At 43.0% G+C, this 19,298-nt stretch overlaps 1 protein-coding gene across 1 annotated transcript in view; it reads left to right on the forward strand.

Annotated features, from left to right (window-relative positions):
• The first annotated feature begins 1,947 nt into the window (after positions 1–1,947).
• Positions 1,948–19,298, forward strand: part of LOC115189402 (NACHT, LRR and PYD domains-containing protein 12) — a 30,406-nt gene continuing 13,055 nt past the window's right edge. The window contains exons 1-5 of the mRNA XM_029748011.1: positions 1,948–2,026; positions 12,123–12,316; positions 12,921–14,718; positions 14,802–14,975; positions 15,255–15,428. Coding sequence (XP_029603871.1) covers positions 12,184–12,316; positions 12,921–14,718; positions 14,802–14,975; positions 15,255–15,428 — 2,279 coding nt within the window. The 5' untranslated portion in view covers positions 1,948–2,026; positions 12,123–12,183. The remainder of the gene's footprint in view (positions 2,027–12,122; positions 12,317–12,920; positions 14,719–14,801; positions 14,976–15,254; positions 15,429–19,298) is intronic.

Genomic DNA, 19,298 nt, shown 5'->3' on the forward strand with positions numbered 1-19,298 from the left:
ACAAGACATCAGATTACCATTTAGAACCGTTGGTTCTACTATAGTTAATAAAGTCAAATCAATGATGGATCACTGGATAAAATAAATTGTGTCTCGTCTGCCCTGCAAGTCTGCATACGCATCATTACCCTCACTGACTTTGTGGCTGTGGTAACTAGTGACAATAGTACAGGTGCGCTTGATTTAACTTAGCCGTTGCGCATTGTGAGCCACTGGTTCAATGATGGTCAAAATACATTTCCTCTTAATGCAAACCCCGGTGCGCCGGGCAGCATAACCTGATCCCACATCAAGTGAACTCAAGCACGGTCAGTGCTAGCACGGCATGGATCTATTCACTGAATGGAACGAAACAGGGAGGGACGTATCTGAATTTGTAAAATAGAAACTTGTTTTCTTCCCAAACGTTTTGCTACAGTGTGCACTTATGAATACACCCCAGCTCAGGCTCAATCAAACATACTTGCCTCACGTCCACCAGATGCATCAAACTCTTTTCGTTCCACAACGCTACGTTGGGGATGCCGCACTAGGCTGTGGTTTGTTCTGTGTACTGCATGAATTCAATATTTTAAACTTGTGCGTTGCTTTACCATGCAGTGGTACAAATGGAAGAACACACACACTCCAACTAGCTAGCTTTTAGCGAGTTGAAAGCGAAGCACGGGTGTCAAGTATGGAAAATGCTGACTAGACATCCGGCAAAACAAAACCTCATATACATCTGGTGGACGTCGGGCATTATGCTGCGTTCATAACCAAGTAGGAAGGTGGTGATTACCAGTTGTGTTTTGTAAACAAATTAAATTTTCAAAAACCATATTAAAATAAAGCTTTTCATAAATAGTATTTTGGTTTCAACCCCTGGTTCGATAACACATTTTTTTGAGGAACAGAATCAGAACTAAATCTATACTGTTCTGGAACAGAATCAGAAGTAAATCTATACTGCTCCGGAACAGACCTGTTATTTATAAAGCATTGGAACCAGTTAATAACATTCTTTTGCATTCTGGGCATTTTTTTTCCAGTCACACAAAAAATCGCAACAAATCGCCTCACTCATAAACGTATTCCAGTGTCTGCCTGCAAGTTAAAAACCTTTGCCAGTGTGCACAGTCTACTGTAGCGTGATTCAGAACCTCTTTCCCCTCACGCTAAATGTCAGTCTCATCTTGCACCCTACACAGTCCAATGCATTTAAATATCTTGCCCGCTCCATAGCAAGCTGCTCTCTCAGCACTGATTGGTGAAGTAATTTAACGTAGAGCTAAATAAAATACAAATAGAGATTTCAGAGGTTTAAAAAAATAGCGATATAAACAGTTCCTTTTTTTTGTTTGAACCAGTTCAGAACGTAATTTTGCCGGTCTAAACAGTGGAACGGAATGAAAACAATGTATGGTTCTGTTAAGAACGAAACTATTGGAAAATGTTTTCAGTTCCAACTCCTGGTTGTTACATTTAACTGACATGCTGTTATCGAGGTCATTTCCTTTAGCAGGTGACGTCGTTGTGTGAACTCTGTGACCACGGACAGTAAAAGTCTTGTCATTGTTAATGGTACTTCCAACAATGTTCAGAAAAATTGACTGTTCTGTTATTTCTTATTGTAGCTGAGTGATCTGTGACTTACATCTAAAACGAGTTTCTCTGGGGAGAGAGAGGAGGAGACCACTGCCGCTAAAATGAGTCTGTCTGGGGAGAGAGAGGAGGAGCCCACTGCCTCTACAATGAGTCTCTGTGGGGAGAGAGAGGAGACCACTTCCTCTAAAATGAGTCTCTCTGGGGAGAGAGAGGAGGAGACCACTGCCGCTAAAATGAGTCTCTCTGGGGAAAGAGAGGAGACCACTGCCTCTACAATGAGTCTCTCTGGGGAGAGAGAGGAGGAGACCACTGCCTCTAAAATTAGTCTCTCTGGAGAGAGCGAGAAGAGAGGCACTGCCTCTAAGAGGAGGTATTCTGAGAGAGAGGAGGGGGCCACTGCCTCTAAAAAGAGTCTGCCTCAAGACACCAGTTCTAAGAGGTAAGAGATCAATTGTAAATATATACAGTTATTTTAAAAATATACAACTAATTTAAGAGAAGTGTTTCCAAATTACATAACACGCATGTGTGACAGGTTAAAGGAAATACTCATAGCCTGTTATACACTAAAAGGTATTAGTAAGTTCATAGTATGTGAGGATCTTAAAACATCTAAGGTTAAAAAGATCATGCATTCAGTACTAGTTGATAGAGATTGATAAAATTCATAATTGTGTTAAAAAGTTAAAATCCGTCAAGCGTACAAAGGGTAAGAATTGTAAAAGGAATGTGTAAACGTTATATTGATTACTTTATTTTGTGGTGCCTAATTGAAGGGGAAAAGTGTTAATCTGTGATCTACTAAATCCTCTTAATCTATGAGCCTGAGATCGATTGCTCTGGTCTCCACCCAAGTTCGCGGGGAAATCGCGGGTTTTTCCTCATTGCACTAAAGGAATTATTGAGGAAACAATACCGTATCACTCTCGTGTTTATTTCTCCCCTTTTTCAGGGGCGTAACATATGCTTATATCATTTATTAAAATGTCAAAAAATCCTTTGACCAATTACAAACTGGAGCTTTAAAAGATGGTAACCGCCCTCTTCTGCCCGTTCCGCCCCCCTGGAAGCCTCTCCACCACAGCAAAGTGTCTATATCACAAGCTAGATTTCTATCCAACTGCCGACAGATTTTCATGTGAATATTCTAAAATCAGCAAAAAAATATGCATATTTTCCCACCAGGGATGTGTTAACCATCAAATTGACTTGTTGATGTTGTGATGACCGTGCACATAAAAATAACTTTTTGGACATTTGAATACATTCAATAACATTTATTTTCAGAATTATTACAAGCCCATTTACTGCTATGAATATTCTGCTGTGAGTCAAAAACACACCTACAGATTTTATCTGCACACGCTCGGAGTTCTGTCACTGTTGTCACATTACCAAGAGATTCGTAAGCTCAAATCAAATTGTATTTGTCACATGCGCCGAACACAACAGGTGTAGACCTTACAGTGAAATGCTTACTTGATTGTCCAAGTTTCTGTGTTCCACAGTTTACATTCCAATCTCGAACACTACAGAGCATAGAGGCAGCGTATTTTACAACCACCATAAAAACAGCAGACTTTCTGCTCTCCCCCTCTATGAGAGACAGCACGCTGCAGAGCAAACCCACTGTAACCTGATCCTTCAGATCATCATCGGAGAGTTATGACAGCATAGATAATTGTGAAGGGATTTTAATGTTCGAAGGTAATGATTAAATAACTCTACCCTGAAACTTAACTTTTAGGGATATGGTCTATATAGCATGTAGAATGAGTAACTAAAGGGTTAAGCATACGTTTAACGAGGTTAGATTAGGATAGGAGAGGAATGTGTGTCTGTGTGTTTAAGTAAAAATCAAGAACCGTTAAACTGTGGTTGACCTGACCTAGCTAGAACTGAGGGTTTATGATATGGGAGGGAGTACCCCTCAAGGTTTCCCTAATCTCAGAGTAATGAAACTGTCGGTTGGGTAATGATCTACCGGGTTGAGAGTTCTGGGGAAGAAGATAAACACTTTAATGTTTGTGTGTCTGTGTGTGCGTAAATACGGAGCCTGGTATATAATGAAGTTTCTGTATCATTGACTTCAGAGCGCTCTGGTGAATAAACACTTCTGGTTCTTGTAAGCTGGGCCTCCGTCTGTTTCATTTAAAACCAGAACTTTACGAACTCTGAGTTGCAGACAAATTATTCTAATTGAAGTTAACATTGAGAACATAATTCTCATAACAATAATAAACAGAGAGTAGCAGCAGCGTAAAAGAGGGGTCTGGTTAGCCCTTTGATTAGCTGTTCAGGAGTCCTATGGCTTGGTGGTAGAAGCTGTTAAGAAGCCTATTGGACCTAGACTTGGCGCTTGGGTACTGCTTGCCGTGTTGTAGCAGAGAGAATAGTCTGACTAGGGTGGCTGGAGTCTTTGACAATTTTTAGGGCCTTCCTCTGACACCGCCTGGTATAGAGGTCCTGGATGGCAGGAAGCTTGGCCCCAGTGATGTACTGGGCCGTACGCACTACCCTCTGTAGTGCCTTGCGGTCGGAGGCCGAGCAGTTGCCATACCAGGCAGTGATGCAACCGGTCAGGATGCTCTCGATGTTGCAGCTGTAGAACCTTTTGAGGATCTGAGGACCCATGCCACATCTTTTCAGTCTCCTGAGGGGGAATAGGTTTTGTCGTGCCCTCTTCACAACTGTATTGGTGTGCTTGGACCATGTTAGTTTGTTGATGATGTGGACACCAAGGAACTTGAAGCTCTCAACCTGCTCCACCTAAGCCCCGTCGATGAGAATGGAGGCGTGCTCGGTCCTCTTTTTCCTGTAGCGTACAATCATCTCCTTTGTCTTGATCACGTTGAGGGAGAGGTTGTTGTCCTGGCACCACACGGCCAGGTCTCTGACCTCCTCCCTATAGGCTGTCTCGCCGTTGTCAGTGATCAGGCCTACCACTGTTGTGTCATCGGCAAACTTAATGATGGTGTTGGAGTCATGCCTGGCCGTGCAGTCATGAGTGAACAGGGAGTACAGGAGTGGACTGAGCACGCACCCCTGAGGGGCCCCTGTATTGAGGATCAGTGTTGTTACCTACCCTTACCACCTGGGGGCGGCCCGTCAGGATGTCCAGGATCCAGTTGCAGAGGGAGGTGTTTAGTCCCAGGATCCTTAGCTTATTGATGAGCTTTGTGGGCACTATGGTGTTGAACGCTGAGCTGTAGTCAATGAATAGCATTCTCAAATAGGTGTTCCTTTTGTACAGGTTGGAAAGGTCAGTGTGGAGTGCAATAGAGATTGCATCATCTGTGGATCTGTTAGGGCGGCAAATTGGAGTGGGTCTAGGGTTTCTGGGATAATGGTGTTAATGTGAGCCATGACCAGCCTTTCAAATCAATTCATGGCTACAAACGTGAGTGCTTCGAGTCGGTAGTCATTTAGGCAGGTTACCTTAGTGTTCTTGGGCACAGGTACTATGGTGGTCTGCATAAAACATGTTGGTATTACAGACTTGGACAGGGAGAGGTTGAAAATGTCAGTGAAGACACTTGCCAGTTGGTCAGCACATGCTCGCAGTACATGTCCTGGTAATCCGTCTGGCCCTGTGGCCTTGTGAATGTTGATCTGTTTAAAGGTCTTTTTCAAATTGGCTTCGGAGAACGCGATCACACAGTCTTCCGGAACAGCTGGTGCTCTCGTGCATGTTTCAGTGTTATTTGCCTCGAAGCGAGCATATAAGTAGTTTAGCTCATCTGGTAGGCTCGTGTCACTGGGCAGCTTTCGGCTGTGCTTCCCTTTTTGTAGTCTGTAATGGTTTGCAAGCCCTGTCACATCTGATGAGCGTCAGAGCCGGTGTAGTACGATTCGATCTTAGTCGTTTTGCCTGTCTGATGGTTCGTCGGAGGGCATAGCGGGATTTCTTATAAGCTTCCTTGTTAGTGTCCCGGTCCTTGAAAGCGGGAGTTCGAGCCTTTAGCTCAGTGCGGATGTTGCCTGTAATCCACGGTTTCTGTTTGGGGTATGTACGTAGGGTCACTGTGGGGATGACGTCATCAATGCACTTATTGATGAAGCCAGTGGCTGATGTGGTGTACTCCTCAATACCATTGGAAGAATCCCGGAACATATTCCAGTCTGTGCTAGCAATACAGTCCTGTAGCTTAGTATCTGCTTTATCTGACCACTTTCTTATTGATCTAGTCACTGGTGCTTCCTGCTTTAGTTTTTGGTTGTAAGCAGGAATCGGGAGGATGGAATTATGGTCAGATTTTCCAATTGGAAGGCGAAGGACAGCTTTGTACACATCTCTTTGTGTGGAGTAAAGGTGGTTTAGAGTTTTTTCCCCTCTGGTTGCACATTTAACATGCTGGTAGATATTTGGTAAAACGGATGTGAGTTTCCCTGCATTAACCTATCTGGGCCAGTGGGACGCTTGTATCCCACCCTAATCAACAGCCAGTGGAATCGCGTCGCGCTAAATGCAAAACCTCATAAATGCTATAACTTCAATTTCTCAAACATATGACTATTTTACACTGTTTTATAGATACACCTCTCCTGAATCGAACCACGTTGTCCGATTTCAAAAAGGCTTTACAGCAAAAGCAAAACATTAGATTATGTCAGCAGAGTACCCAGCCAGAAATAATCACACAGCCATTGTCAAAGCAACTAGTATGCATCACAAATACCCAAAACACAGCTAAATGCAGCACTAACCTTTGACAACCTTCATCAGATGACACTCCTAGGACATCATGTTACACAACACATGCATTTGTTCGATAAAGTTCATATTTATATATAAAAACAGCATTTTACATCGGCGCATGACGTTCAGAAAATCTTTTCCCTCAAATGCTTCCGATGATCAGCGCTACAATTTACAAAATTACTATTCGAAAACATTGTTAAAATGTAATATTGTCATTCAAAGACTTATAGATTAACATGTCTTGAATGCCATCTCTTTGCCAGATTTAAAAATAACTTTACTGGGAAATCACACTTTGCAATAAACGACGTGGTATGCCCAGAAAAAAAGTCTAGGCTATAAATGTTGGAGCCATCTCGGAATGATCAACCATCAAAAATACTATTGTAAATAATCCCTTAACTTTGATTATCTTTATCAGAAGGCACTTCTAGGAATCCCAGGTCCATAACAAATGTAGTTTTGTTCAAAAAAGTTTATAATTTATGTCCCAATAGTGTTAGCGCGCTCCGAAGGCTAGTGAAAATGTACCTTGTGCGTCTGACTTGTCGTCAGGAATGAGCAAAAAAATATATTTAAGTTCGTTCAAACATGTCAAACGTTGTATAACATAAATCTTTAGGGGCTTTTTCAACCAGGGCTTCAATAATATTCCATTGTGACGGTTGCATTGTCTTTCAAAACGTTTCGAAAAGGGAATGTACCCATGGGCGCCGACGTCACAATGGTAATGGCCCATCCCCTGTGACCAAGATAAACATCTTCTCTTTCAGTCAATTTTGATAGTAGGAGACTCAAACCACTTTGTAAAGACTGGGGACATCTAGTGGAAGCCATAGGAAGTGCTAAATGAATCACAAGCCCATGTGTGTTTCAATGGCAAATGTTTGAAGTGATTTATACACATCAGATTTCAGTTTCCTGTCAGGATTTGTCTCAGGGTTTTGACTGCCATATGAGTTCTGTTATACTCACAGACACCATTCAAACAGTTTTAGAAACTTTAGGGTGTTTTCTATCCAAATCAAACAATTATATGCATATTCTAGTTACTGGGCAGGAGTAGTAACCAGATTAAATCGGGTACGTTTTTTTATCCGGCCGTGCAAATACTGCCCCCTAGCCCTAACAGGATAATTATTAAAGTCCCCAGCCACCAGGAGCCCCGCCTCTGGATGAGCATTTTCCTGTTTGCTTATGGCCGTATACAGCTCATTGTGTGTGGTGTTAGTGCCAGCATTGGTTTTTGGTGGCATATATGCAGCTACAAAAAATATAGATGAACACTCTTGGTAAATAGTTTGGTCTACAGTTTTTCATGAGATACTTTACCTCAGGCGAGCAAAACCTTGAGACTTCCTTAGATTTTGTGCACCAGCTGCTGTTTACAAATATACATAGACCGACACCCCTTGTCTTACCAAAGGCCGCTGCTCTATTCTGACGAAAAAGCTTAAAACTCGCAAGCTGTATGTTATTCATGTCGTCGTTCAGCCTTGACTCTGTGAAACATAAGATATTACAATTTTTTATGTCCTGTTGATAGGATATTGTTGGTCATAGGTCGTCTATTTTATTATCAATTGATTGTACGTTAGCTAATAGGACCGATGGTAAAGGTAGATTACCCTGTCAGCGTAGGATCCTTACAAGGCACCCGGACCTTCGTCCCTGATACCTCCGTCTCTTTCTCCTGGGAATGACGGGGATGGGGGCCTTGTCGGGCGTCTGAAGTAAATCCTTCCCGTCCGACTCGTTGAATTAAAAGTATTCCTCCAGTACGGGGTGAGTAATCGCTGTCCTGATATCTAGAAGCTCTTTTCAGTCATAAGACACGGTGGCAGAAACATTATGTACAAAATAATTTACAAATAACGCGAAAAAACATACACAATAGCATAATTGGTTACGGGATCGTGACACGGCAGCCATCTCCTTCGGCGCCATTCTACCGAAAGCTTGTAGAAAGAGATTCGCAAAAACAAAATGGTTTCAGCAGCTGTGGGGGCAGGAGCTTTTACTTCTGACCAATCAGACAAAACCACAGCTGCCTATTGTTGCAACCATTGGCTAGATTGTTCCATCAATCAAATCTCAGGAAGTAGCTTGAAAAGGAATCGTATTTGCAACCACGAATCTCACTGTGCGACCATGAAATTAAAAATACAAACTCACAGGGTTCTGTCATTATTATAATCCCATAGATCATCTGTCATAATTTTAACCTCATAGATCTGGATAATAATGATGACAGATGTCACCAGAATAAGACCCTGGATATTTATTAAAAGGAGAATCATCAACCTCATCACTGTGCATCACCCATCATTATTTATTTCATCTGTTGCCTAATAAACTGCAGTTGTAGTGAAAGGACCACAAACCATATCATCACGTGACTCCAACTTTACTTAGATAATATTTGTGTATAAAGGCATTTATACCACATTTTCTCACAATTTGTTTTACAAACACTAAAGATCCCGCTGCATATTTTGTTGAATAGAAGCCTGGTTACATCCATGTGTTTCTTTCCCTCTACTGTACTGTATATCTGACATTAGTAGTCTGAGCTACAGTGTCTAACTGTATGTGTTTCTTTACCTCTACTGTACTGTATATCTGACATTAGTAGTCTGAGCTACAGTGTCTAACTGTATGTGTTTCTTTACCTCTACTGTACTGTATATCTGACATTAGTAGTCTGAGCTACAGTGTCTAACTGTATGTGTTTTTACCTCTACTGTACTTTACATGTTTGTGGTCACCCTCCATTCACTTTTTTCACTCTCAATCGTGAATTAACATTTTTCAAGTTTTACCTGTGAAACGTCCCTGCAGCATCTCTGCAAGCCAACCAGTTGATCTCAATCAGTTATTGAGTTTTGTACAGTGGTGTTTTGAATGATGTACAGTAAGTGAATTTTAGAGCAGATGGTGTTCACTATGGAACGCCGTTTGGGTTTTTGCGTGTAAAAAAAAAGACACGTCAAAGAACACTATTTGACGAGTTAAATAAGCTTTTAATTTGACACGTCAAATAACACAATTATATTATAGAATGTTGTGTGTGCTGAATTTGCACGTGCAAGCCAAGCGCCCCCACTATTATCAGTAGCACTGCCAAAGCTGTACAAACAGTCTGCAAAAAAGTCTGCAGATAAGCACACACCGGCCACGAACAATGTGTTTACAATACCGCGTTGGTAATAAGGCATTATTTGTTTGACCTCAACTTCTGGGGTACCTAGCTAGCACCAATAAAACCAGCCTGAAAACAATAACCAGTTGTTTTCATTAATCTTTTTACCCCCTATTTTCTCCTCAATTTCATGGTTAGTAGTAGTTACAGCCTTGTCTCATTGCTGCAACTCCCATACAGACTCAGGAGAGGTGAAGGTCAAGAGCCATGCGTCCTCCGAAACACAACCGCACCACTGCGTCGGAGGAATCACCGTACACCTGGCGACCTGGTCAGCGTGCACTGCACCCGGCCTGCCACAGGAGTCGCTAGTGCACGATGGGACAAGGATATCCCTGCCAGCCAAACCCAATTGTGCACCGCCCCATGGGCCTCCCGGTCACAGCTGGCTGCGACAGAGCCTGGGCTTGAACCCAGAATCTCAGACCAGAGACAGGCCTTAGACCATTGCGCCACCCAGAAGGCCCTATTTTCATTATTCTTAACAATGATTTAGGAATCCTTGTAAATATTAGCTAGGTAGCCACTTGTTGTTTGCCTATTGAAATTGAACTTCAGTTCATGACAATAAATAGCTAGCTAGCCAGCTACTTAACCCTGTTGCCCAAAGCTAACATTATAAGCACCCATCTAGCTTCATCTGGCTAGTGAGACTCGACCGGACCAGGTTATGTGTTGTGAAGCTAGCCACAATAAGGATTAGGCACAATAGTTTAATTTGCTGTTGCCTTCAAAATAAAAGGACCTCTTTGAAAGTGATGCAGAAGGTTACAATTGGTGGAATCATGCCATATTTAGACTAGATAATGTTAAACAAGGTTGGAATGTGAAGCAATTAAATGGGGCTGGGCCAATTGTGGGCCGTCCTATGGAACTCTCATTCATGGCCAGATGTAATACAGCCTGGATTAGAACCAGGTACTACAGTGACGCTTGTTGCACTGAGATGCAGTGTCTTAGACCCCTGCGCCACTCTGGAGCCCGTACATCAGTGTGATTTCAACAGATTTTTGTCAAATTAACAAATGATTGTCTTTTGTTGATTTTATATAACAACATTTCAACCTCGTTTAGATCTATTCATTTATGGCATAATTCTACTATTTGTATTCATTTGCATCACCGTCTATGACATACTTTTATTTTGAAGGCAAAGCCCATTATTGTGGCTAATCCTTATTGTGGCTAGCTTCATATAGATGGGTCAGACCACCATTAATCACATAAGACCTGTCTTTTAAATTAGCTTGCTAACTATTACTACTGAAACAGATTATGTCGTTTTGCTATGTTTTTGGGGAACAACATTGTTTGTATCCATGAGCTAGCTAGCTTTTTTTTGACCAGCACTGTAGGTGTATTAGACAACTTTACTAGCATCATAGCATACGTATCGATGAATTGTTGTGACATATGAAATACGAGTGATAGTGTAATCAATGTGTAATAACTACATAAAGAATGTATGAAGGTGTTAAATTATTATGTGACGAACAGTCATATTCAGGTCCTGATTGGACAACAAGCTTATTTGACACGTCAGATAGTGTTATTTGACACGTATCTTTTTTGACACGCAAAGAAACAGCGTTCCATAGTTAACAAACTGCATCATACCTGTGTTTTGTTTCAGTCACAGCACATATGTTGCCTAGTGACACGCTGTTGAGTTTTGGCAGCATCAGAGAGAAATTTGACCATTTTCACAATCATCCTAAAATCTCATAAGAAATGTGTTTTGTCTTCCAGTAACATTATACTATGCTATTATATTGGGGTTCTGTCTTCCAGTAACATTATACTATGCTGTTATATTGGGGTTCTGTCTTCCAGTAACATTATACTATGCTGTTATATTGGGGTTCTGTCTTCCAGTGACATTATATTATTCTATTGTGTTTTTGTCTTCCAGTAACATTATACTATGCTGTTATATTGGGGTTTGTCTTCCAGTAACGTTATACTATGCTGTTATATTGGGGTTCTGTCTTCCAGTAACATTATACTATGCTGTTATATTGGGGTTCTGTCTTCCAGTAACATTATACTATGCTGTTGTATTGGGGTTCTGTCTTCCAGTAACATTATACTATGCTATTATATTGTGGTTCTGTCTTCCAGTAACATTATACTATGCTGTTATATTGGGGTTCTGTCTTCCAGTAACATTATACTATGCTGTTATATTGGGGTTCTGTCTTCCAGTAACATTATACTATGCTGTTATATTGGGGGTTCTGTCTTCCAGTAACATTATACTATGCTGTTATATTGTGGTTCTGTCTTCCAGTAACATTATACTATGCTGTTATATTGGGGTTTTGTCTTCCAGTAACATTATACTATGCTGTTATATTGGGGTTCTGTCTTCCAGTAACGTTATACTATGCTATTATATTGGCTTCTGTAGAATACCATAATTATGTGATCTTGCAGACATTGATTCTGATCTAACTTTATTAAACAAGCACCATTCTCCATTCATCACTGAAATGGCCAGTGAATGAGTAGAGCAGAGACTATGTAAAGTAGAGAATCCCATACAGTGAATGAGTAGAACAGAGACGTTGTAAAGTAGAGAATCCCATACAGTGAATGATGAAGTGATCTGTCTCCCTGTTTTGTTGGAAGTGTCCAGAAGCACAGAGCAGAGTCACCTTCATCCAGCCAGGAACCTCTGAGACATGACAAAATGTCTGAACAACAAATGAAAAGCTCTGACTACCAGTTGGACTATGAAAATGTTGAGGATTCAGTTGAGACGATGGAGAGGACTGACAGCGAGGGTGCTGTAATGTTTACCCACAGCCCTCTGGGTAGGAGAGGTAAGACTGGGAGTTACAACAGCCCTCTGGGTAGGAGAGGTAAGACTGGGAGTTACAACAGCCCTCTGGGTAGGAGAGGTAAGACTGGGAGTTACAACAGCCCTCTGGGTAGGAGAGGTAAGACTGGGAGTTACAACAGACCCTGTGGGTAGGAGAGGTAAGACTGGGAGTTACAACAGCCCTCTGGGTAGGAGAGGTAAGACTGGGAGTTACAACAGCCCTCTGGGTAGGAGAGGTAAGACTGGGAGTTACAACAGCCCTCTGGGTAGGAGAGGTAAGACTGGGAGTTACAACAGCCCTCTGGGTAGGAGAGGTAAGACTGGGAGTTACAACAGACCCTGTGGGTAGGAGAGGTAAGACTGGGAGTTACAACAGACCCTCTGGGTAGGAGAGGTAAGCCTGGGAGTTACAACAGACCCTGTGGGTAGGAGAGGTAAGACTGGGAGTTACAACAGCCCTCCCTGTCTCTCCCCAGTCCACACCTTACATCTTTCTCTATTGATCAAATTACTTCTTTAATATTAGATCATGTTGATCAGTTTTAACTTTCAAAGTTAATCTTCTAGTTTTATGGTATTAATATCATCCCACTGTTTTTCTACAGGTCAAACTCTGCTGACAATCCAACAAGACATTAAGGCTAAACTGAAACACAAGTATCAACACATATCTGAAGGAATTGGACACCATGGCAACCAAAGTCTGTTAAAGGACATCTACACAGAGCTCTACATCACAGAGGGTGGAAGTGGAGGGCTCAATAATGAACATGAGGTTAGACAGATAGAGAAGGCATCCAAGAAACAAACCACACAAGAGACACCAATCAAGTGCAACGACATCTTCAAACCTTTACCTGGACAAGACAAACCTATCAGAACTGTGCTGACAAAAGGAATCGCTGGCATTGGAAAAACAGTCTCTGTGCAGAAGGTCATCCTTGACTGGGCAGAGGGAAAAGCAAATCAGGACATTAATTTCATGTTTCCTCTTCCTTTCCGTGATCTGAACCTGAAAAAGGACCAATACAGTCTGATGCAACTTCTTTCCCACTACTTCCCAGAGCTGAAAGAGATTGACAGCATTGAAGATGGTGAAACCAAAACTGTTTTCATTTTTGATGGTCTGGATGAGTGTCGACTTCCTCTAGACTTCAAAAACAATGAGAAGTGCTGTGATGTCACGAAGCCAACCTCAGTGGACGTGCTGCTGACAAACCTCATCGAAGGGAATCTGCTTCCCTCTGCTCTCGTCTGGATAACCTCACGGCCTGCAGCAGCCAATCAGATCCCTCCTGAGTGTGTTGACCAGGTGACAGAGGTACAAGGGTTCAATGATCCACAGAAGGAGGAGTACTTCAGGAAGAAAATCCCAGATCAGAATCTGGCCAATGAAATCATCAAACACATGAAGACATCAAGGAGCCTCCACATCATGTGCCACATGCCAGTCTTCTGTTGGATATCAGCCACTGTCCTTGAGATGATACTGAAAGAGGCAGAGAAGGATGAACTCCCCAAAACTCTGACCCAGATGTACTCACACTTCATACTCATCCAAACCATTGTGAAGAACAGGAAGTACAACAAAGCCACAGAGACAAACCCAAAGGAACTGTCTCAGTCAGACAAAGAGATAATCCTGAAACTGGCAAAGCTGGCTTTCCAACAGCTGCAGAAGGGCAACCTGATCTTCTATGAGGAAGACCTAAGAGAGTGTGGCCTTGATGTCACAGAGGCGTCAGTGTACTCAGCATTGTGTACAGAGATCTTTAAAGAAGAATCTGGGCTGTACCAAGAGAAGGTCTACAGCTTTGTGCATCTGAGCATTCAGGAGTTTCTAGCAGCAGTGCATGCTTTAGAATCATGTCTGGACAAGAAGGAAAATGTTTTCTCCCCCACTAGTGATGAAGAGAAGGAGTCAATCCAGTTGTCTGACTTACACAGGAGAGCAGTGGACCAGGCCTTGAAGAGTGAGAATGGACACCTGGACCTGTTCCTCCGCTTCCTTCTGGGTCTCTCACTGGAGTCCAATCAGAATCTGTTACGAGGCCTTCTGACACAGACAGGAAGTACAACACAGACCAATGAGGAAACAGTTGAGAGAACAGTCAGGTACCTTTCAGACAGGATCGAGGAGGAATCCTCACCAGAAAGGATCATCAACTTGTTCCACTGTCTGAATGAACTTGGTGCAAACTCTCTAGTTGAAGACATGCAGACCTCCCTGCAATCAGGAACTCTTTCAGAAACAAGACTAAAACCTCACCAATGTTCAGCCCTGGCCTACCTGTTACTGATGTCAGAGGAGGTGCTGGAGGAGTTTGACCTGAAGACATACAACACATCACAGATAGGTTATCAGAGGTTGCTGCCAGTAGTGAAAACCTGCAAGAGAGCACTGTAAGTTCTGTTATTGAGTTGATGTTTACAGTATCATTATAATGAAGGATTTGTATATCTAACAAATTATCTCCTCTCTCCAGACTGGATGGCTGTGAACTCGAAGATGATTCCTGTGAGACTCTGGCCTCAGCTCTGCAGACACCAAACTCCCCCCTGAGAGAACTGGACCTCGGCTACAATGACCTGGGAGACAGAGGAGTGGAGCTGCTCTGTGTTGGACTAACCAGTCCACTCCGCAACATACAGACACTAGTGTGAGTTAAATATCTTCAGTGTGCACTGTCTTTATAGTGTTTATATATTTATAGTAATTACGTGTTATTATGTTTTTAACATTATTTGAACATCTTGGTAAATATGCAGAAACATACATGAAATGGGATAAATATATGAAACTAAGGTTAAATATCTTGAGTGAGTTAGTATGTTTTTAACATAGTCTAGTCATGTCCTTCTGTTATTGTCTTAATGCATCTCATTATTCTTAAAGCTTTGCATATTTAACAGTGTATTGACATATCTCCTCTCTCCAGACTAGCTGAATGTAACCTCACATATGAATCCTGTGAGATTCTGGCCTCAGCTCTGCAGAAACCAAACTGCCCCCTGAGAGAACTGGACCTCAGCTACAATGACCTGGGAGACAGAGGAGTGGAGCTGCTCTGTGTTGGTCTAACCAGTCCACTCTGCAACATACAGACACTAGTGTGAGTTAAATATCTTCAGTATCCACTGTCTTTATAGTGTTTATATATTTGTAGTTATTATGTTAACATTATTTTAAAATCTTGGTAAATATGCAGAAACATTCATCAAATGTGATAAATATATCAAACTAAGGTTAAATATATTGAGTGAGTTAGTTTGTGTTTTTAGTAAAAAATATAAACTATAGGAACCAAGACTTAAAAAGAACTGATATTGGTCACAAGATGGAGGGAATGTTGGAACATAACTAACAAAATTAAAGTTAGAAAAAATATATGATTAATCCAGTATAAACTAATGTATAGAGTTTATTACACGAGACAAAATTAACAAATTCTACAGCACAACGACAGAGTCATGTCTTAAGTGTAAAACTAACAATGAGTCAATAATTCATGCTTTCTGGGAATGCTATAATTTCAAAAGTTATGGGCGGAGTTAGAAGTTGTCTGTCAGAAGTATTACAATGTAAACATACTTTTAACCCGTCTGTCTGCATATTTCATGACATGGCATATGGGGGGTGTAGAGAGAGACACAATGACATGGTATATGGGGGGTGTAGAGAGATTCCCAATGACATGGTATATGGGGGGTGTAGAGAGATTCCCAATGACATGGTATATGGGGGGTGTAGAGAGATTCCCAATGACATGGTATATGGGGGGTGTAGAGAGAGACCCAATGACATGGTATATGGGGGGTGTAGAGAGAGACCCAATGACATGGTATATGGGGGGTGTAGAGAGATTCCCAATGACATGGTATATGGGGGGTGTAGAGAGATTCCCAATGACATGGTATATGGGGGGTGTAGAGAGAGACCCAATGACATGGTATATGGGGGGTGTAGAGAGAGACCCAATGACATGGTATATGGGGGGTGTAGAGAGAGACCCAATGACATGGTATATGGGGGGTGTAGAGAGAGACCCAATGACATGGTATATGGGGGGTGTAGAGAGAGACCCAATGACATGGTATATGGGGGGTGTAGAGAGAGACCCAATGACATGGTATATGGGGGGTGTAGAGAGAGACCCAATGACATGGTATATGGGGGGTGTAGAGAGAGACCCAATGACATGGTATATGGGGGGTGTAGAGAGAGACCCAATGACATGGTATATGGGGGGGTGTAGAGAGAGACCCAATGACATGGTATATGGGGGGTGTAGAGAGAGACCCAATGACATGGTATATGGGGGGTGTAGAGAGAGACCCAATGACATGGTATATGGGGGGTGTAGAGAGAGACCCAATGACATGGTATATGGGGGGTGTAGAGAGAGACCCAATGACATGGTATATGGGGGGTGTAGAGAGAGACCCAATGACATGGTATATGGGGGGTGTAGAGAGAGACCCAATGACATGGTATATGGGGGGTGTAGAGAGAGACCCAATGACATGGTATATGGGGGGTGTAGAGAGAGACCCAATGACATGGTATATGGGGGGTGTAGAGAGAGACCCAATGACATGGTATATGGGGGGTGTAGAGAGAGACCCAATGACATGGTATATGGGGGGTGTAGAGAGACCCAATGACATGGTATATGGGGGGTGTAGAGAGATTCCCAATGACATGGTATATGGGGGGTGTAGAGAGACCCAATGACATGGTATATGGGGGGTGTAGAGAGAGACCCAATGACATGGTATATGGGGGGTGTAGAGAGAGACCCAATGACATGGTATATGGGGGGTGTAGAGAGAGACCCAATGACATGGTATATGGGGGGTGTAGAGAGAGACCCAATGACATGGTATATGGGGGGTGTAGAGAGAGACCCAATGACATGGTATATGGGGGGTGTAGAGAGAGACCCAATGACATGGTATATGGGGGGTGTAGAGAGATTCCCAATGACATGGTATATGGGGGGGTGTAGAGAGAGACCCAATGACATGGTATATGGGGGGTGTAGAGAGATTCCCAATGTCATGGTATATGGGGGGTGTAGAAAGAGAGACCCAATGACATGGTATATGGGGGGTGTAGAGAGAGACCCAATGACATGGTATATGGGGGGTGTAGAGAGAGACCCAATGACATGGTATATGGGGGGTGTAGAGAGAGACCCAATGACATGGTATATGGGGGGTGTAGAGAGAGACCCAATGACATGGTATATGGGGGGTGTAGAGAGATTCCCAATGACATGGTATATGGGGGGTGTAGAGAGATTCCCAATGACATGGTATATGGGGGGTGTAGAGAGAGACCCAATGACATGGTATATGGGGGGTGTAGAGAGATTCCCAATGACATGGTATATGGGGGGTGTAGAGAGATTCCCAATGACATGGTATATGGGGGTGTAGAGAGAGACCCAATGACATGGTATATGGGGGGTGTAGAGAGAGACCCAATGACATGGTATATGGGGGGTGTAGAGAGAGACCCAATGACATGGTATATGGGGGGTGTAGAGAGACCCAATGACATGGTATATGGGGGGTGTAGAGAGAGACCCAATGACATGGCATATGGGGGGTGTAGAGAGATTCCCAATGACATGGTATATGGGGGTGTAGAGAGAGACCCAATGACATGGTATATGGGGGGTGTAGAGAGAGACCCAATGACATGGTATATGGGGGGTGTAGAGAGAGACCCAATGACATGGTATATGGGGGGTGTAGAGAGAGACCCAATGACATGGTATATGGGGGTGTAGAGAGAGACCCAATGACATGGTATATGGGGGGTGTAGAGAGAGACCCAATGACATGGTATATGGGGGGTGTAGAGAGACCCAATGACATGGTATATGGGGGGTGTAGAGAGATTCCCAATGACATGGTATATGGGGGGTGTAGAGAGACCCAATGACATGGTATATGGGGGGTGTAGAGAGAGACCCAATGACATGGTATATGGGGGTGTAGAGAGAGACCCAATGACATGGTATATGGGGGGTGTAGAGAGAGACCCCAATGACATGGTATATGGGGGTGTAGAGAGAGACCCAATGACATGGTATATGGGGGGTGTAGAGAGAGACCCAATGACATGGTATATGGGGGGTGTAGAGAGATTCCCAATGACATGGTATATGGGGGGTGTAGAGAGAGACCCAATGACATGGTATATGGGGGTGTAGAGAGAGACCCAATGACATGGTATATGGGGGGTGTAGAGAGAGACCCAATGACATGGCATATGGGGGGTGTAGAGAGAGACCCAATGACATGGCATATGGGGGGTGTAGAGAGATTCCCAATGACATGGTATATGGGGGGTGTAGAGAGAGACCCAATGACATGGTATATGGGGGTGTAGAGAGAGACCCAATGACATGGATATGGGGGGTGTAGAGAGAGACCCATGACATGGTATATGGGGGGTGTAGAGAGAGACCCAATGACATGGTATATGGGGGGTGTAGAGAGAGACCCAATGACATGGTATATGGGGGTGTAGAGAGAGACCCAATGACATGGTATATGGGGGGTGTAGAGAGAGACCCAATGACATGGTATATGGGGGGTGTAGAGAGACCCAATGACATGGTATATGGGGGGTGTAGAGAGATTCCCAATGACATGGTATATGGGGGGTGTAGAGAGACCCAATAACATGGTATATGGGGGGTGTAGAGAGATTCCCAATGACATGGTATATGGGGGGTGTAGAGAGAGACCCAATGACATGGTATATGGGGGGTGTAGAGAGAGACCCAATGACATGGTATATGGGGGGTGTAGAGAGAGACCCAATGACATGGTATATGGGGGGTGTAGAGAGAGACCCAATGACATGGTATATGGGGGGTGTAGAGAGAGACCCAATGACATGGTATATGGGGGGTGTAGAGAGAGACCCAATGACATGGTATATGGGGGTGTAGAGAGAGACCCAA

The sequence above is a fragment of the Salmo trutta genome, unplaced genomic scaffold (genome assembly GCF_901001165.1).
Source record: "Salmo trutta unplaced genomic scaffold, fSalTru1.1, whole genome shotgun sequence".
NCBI classification, from domain to species: domain Eukaryota; kingdom Metazoa; phylum Chordata; class Actinopteri; order Salmoniformes; family Salmonidae; genus Salmo; species Salmo trutta.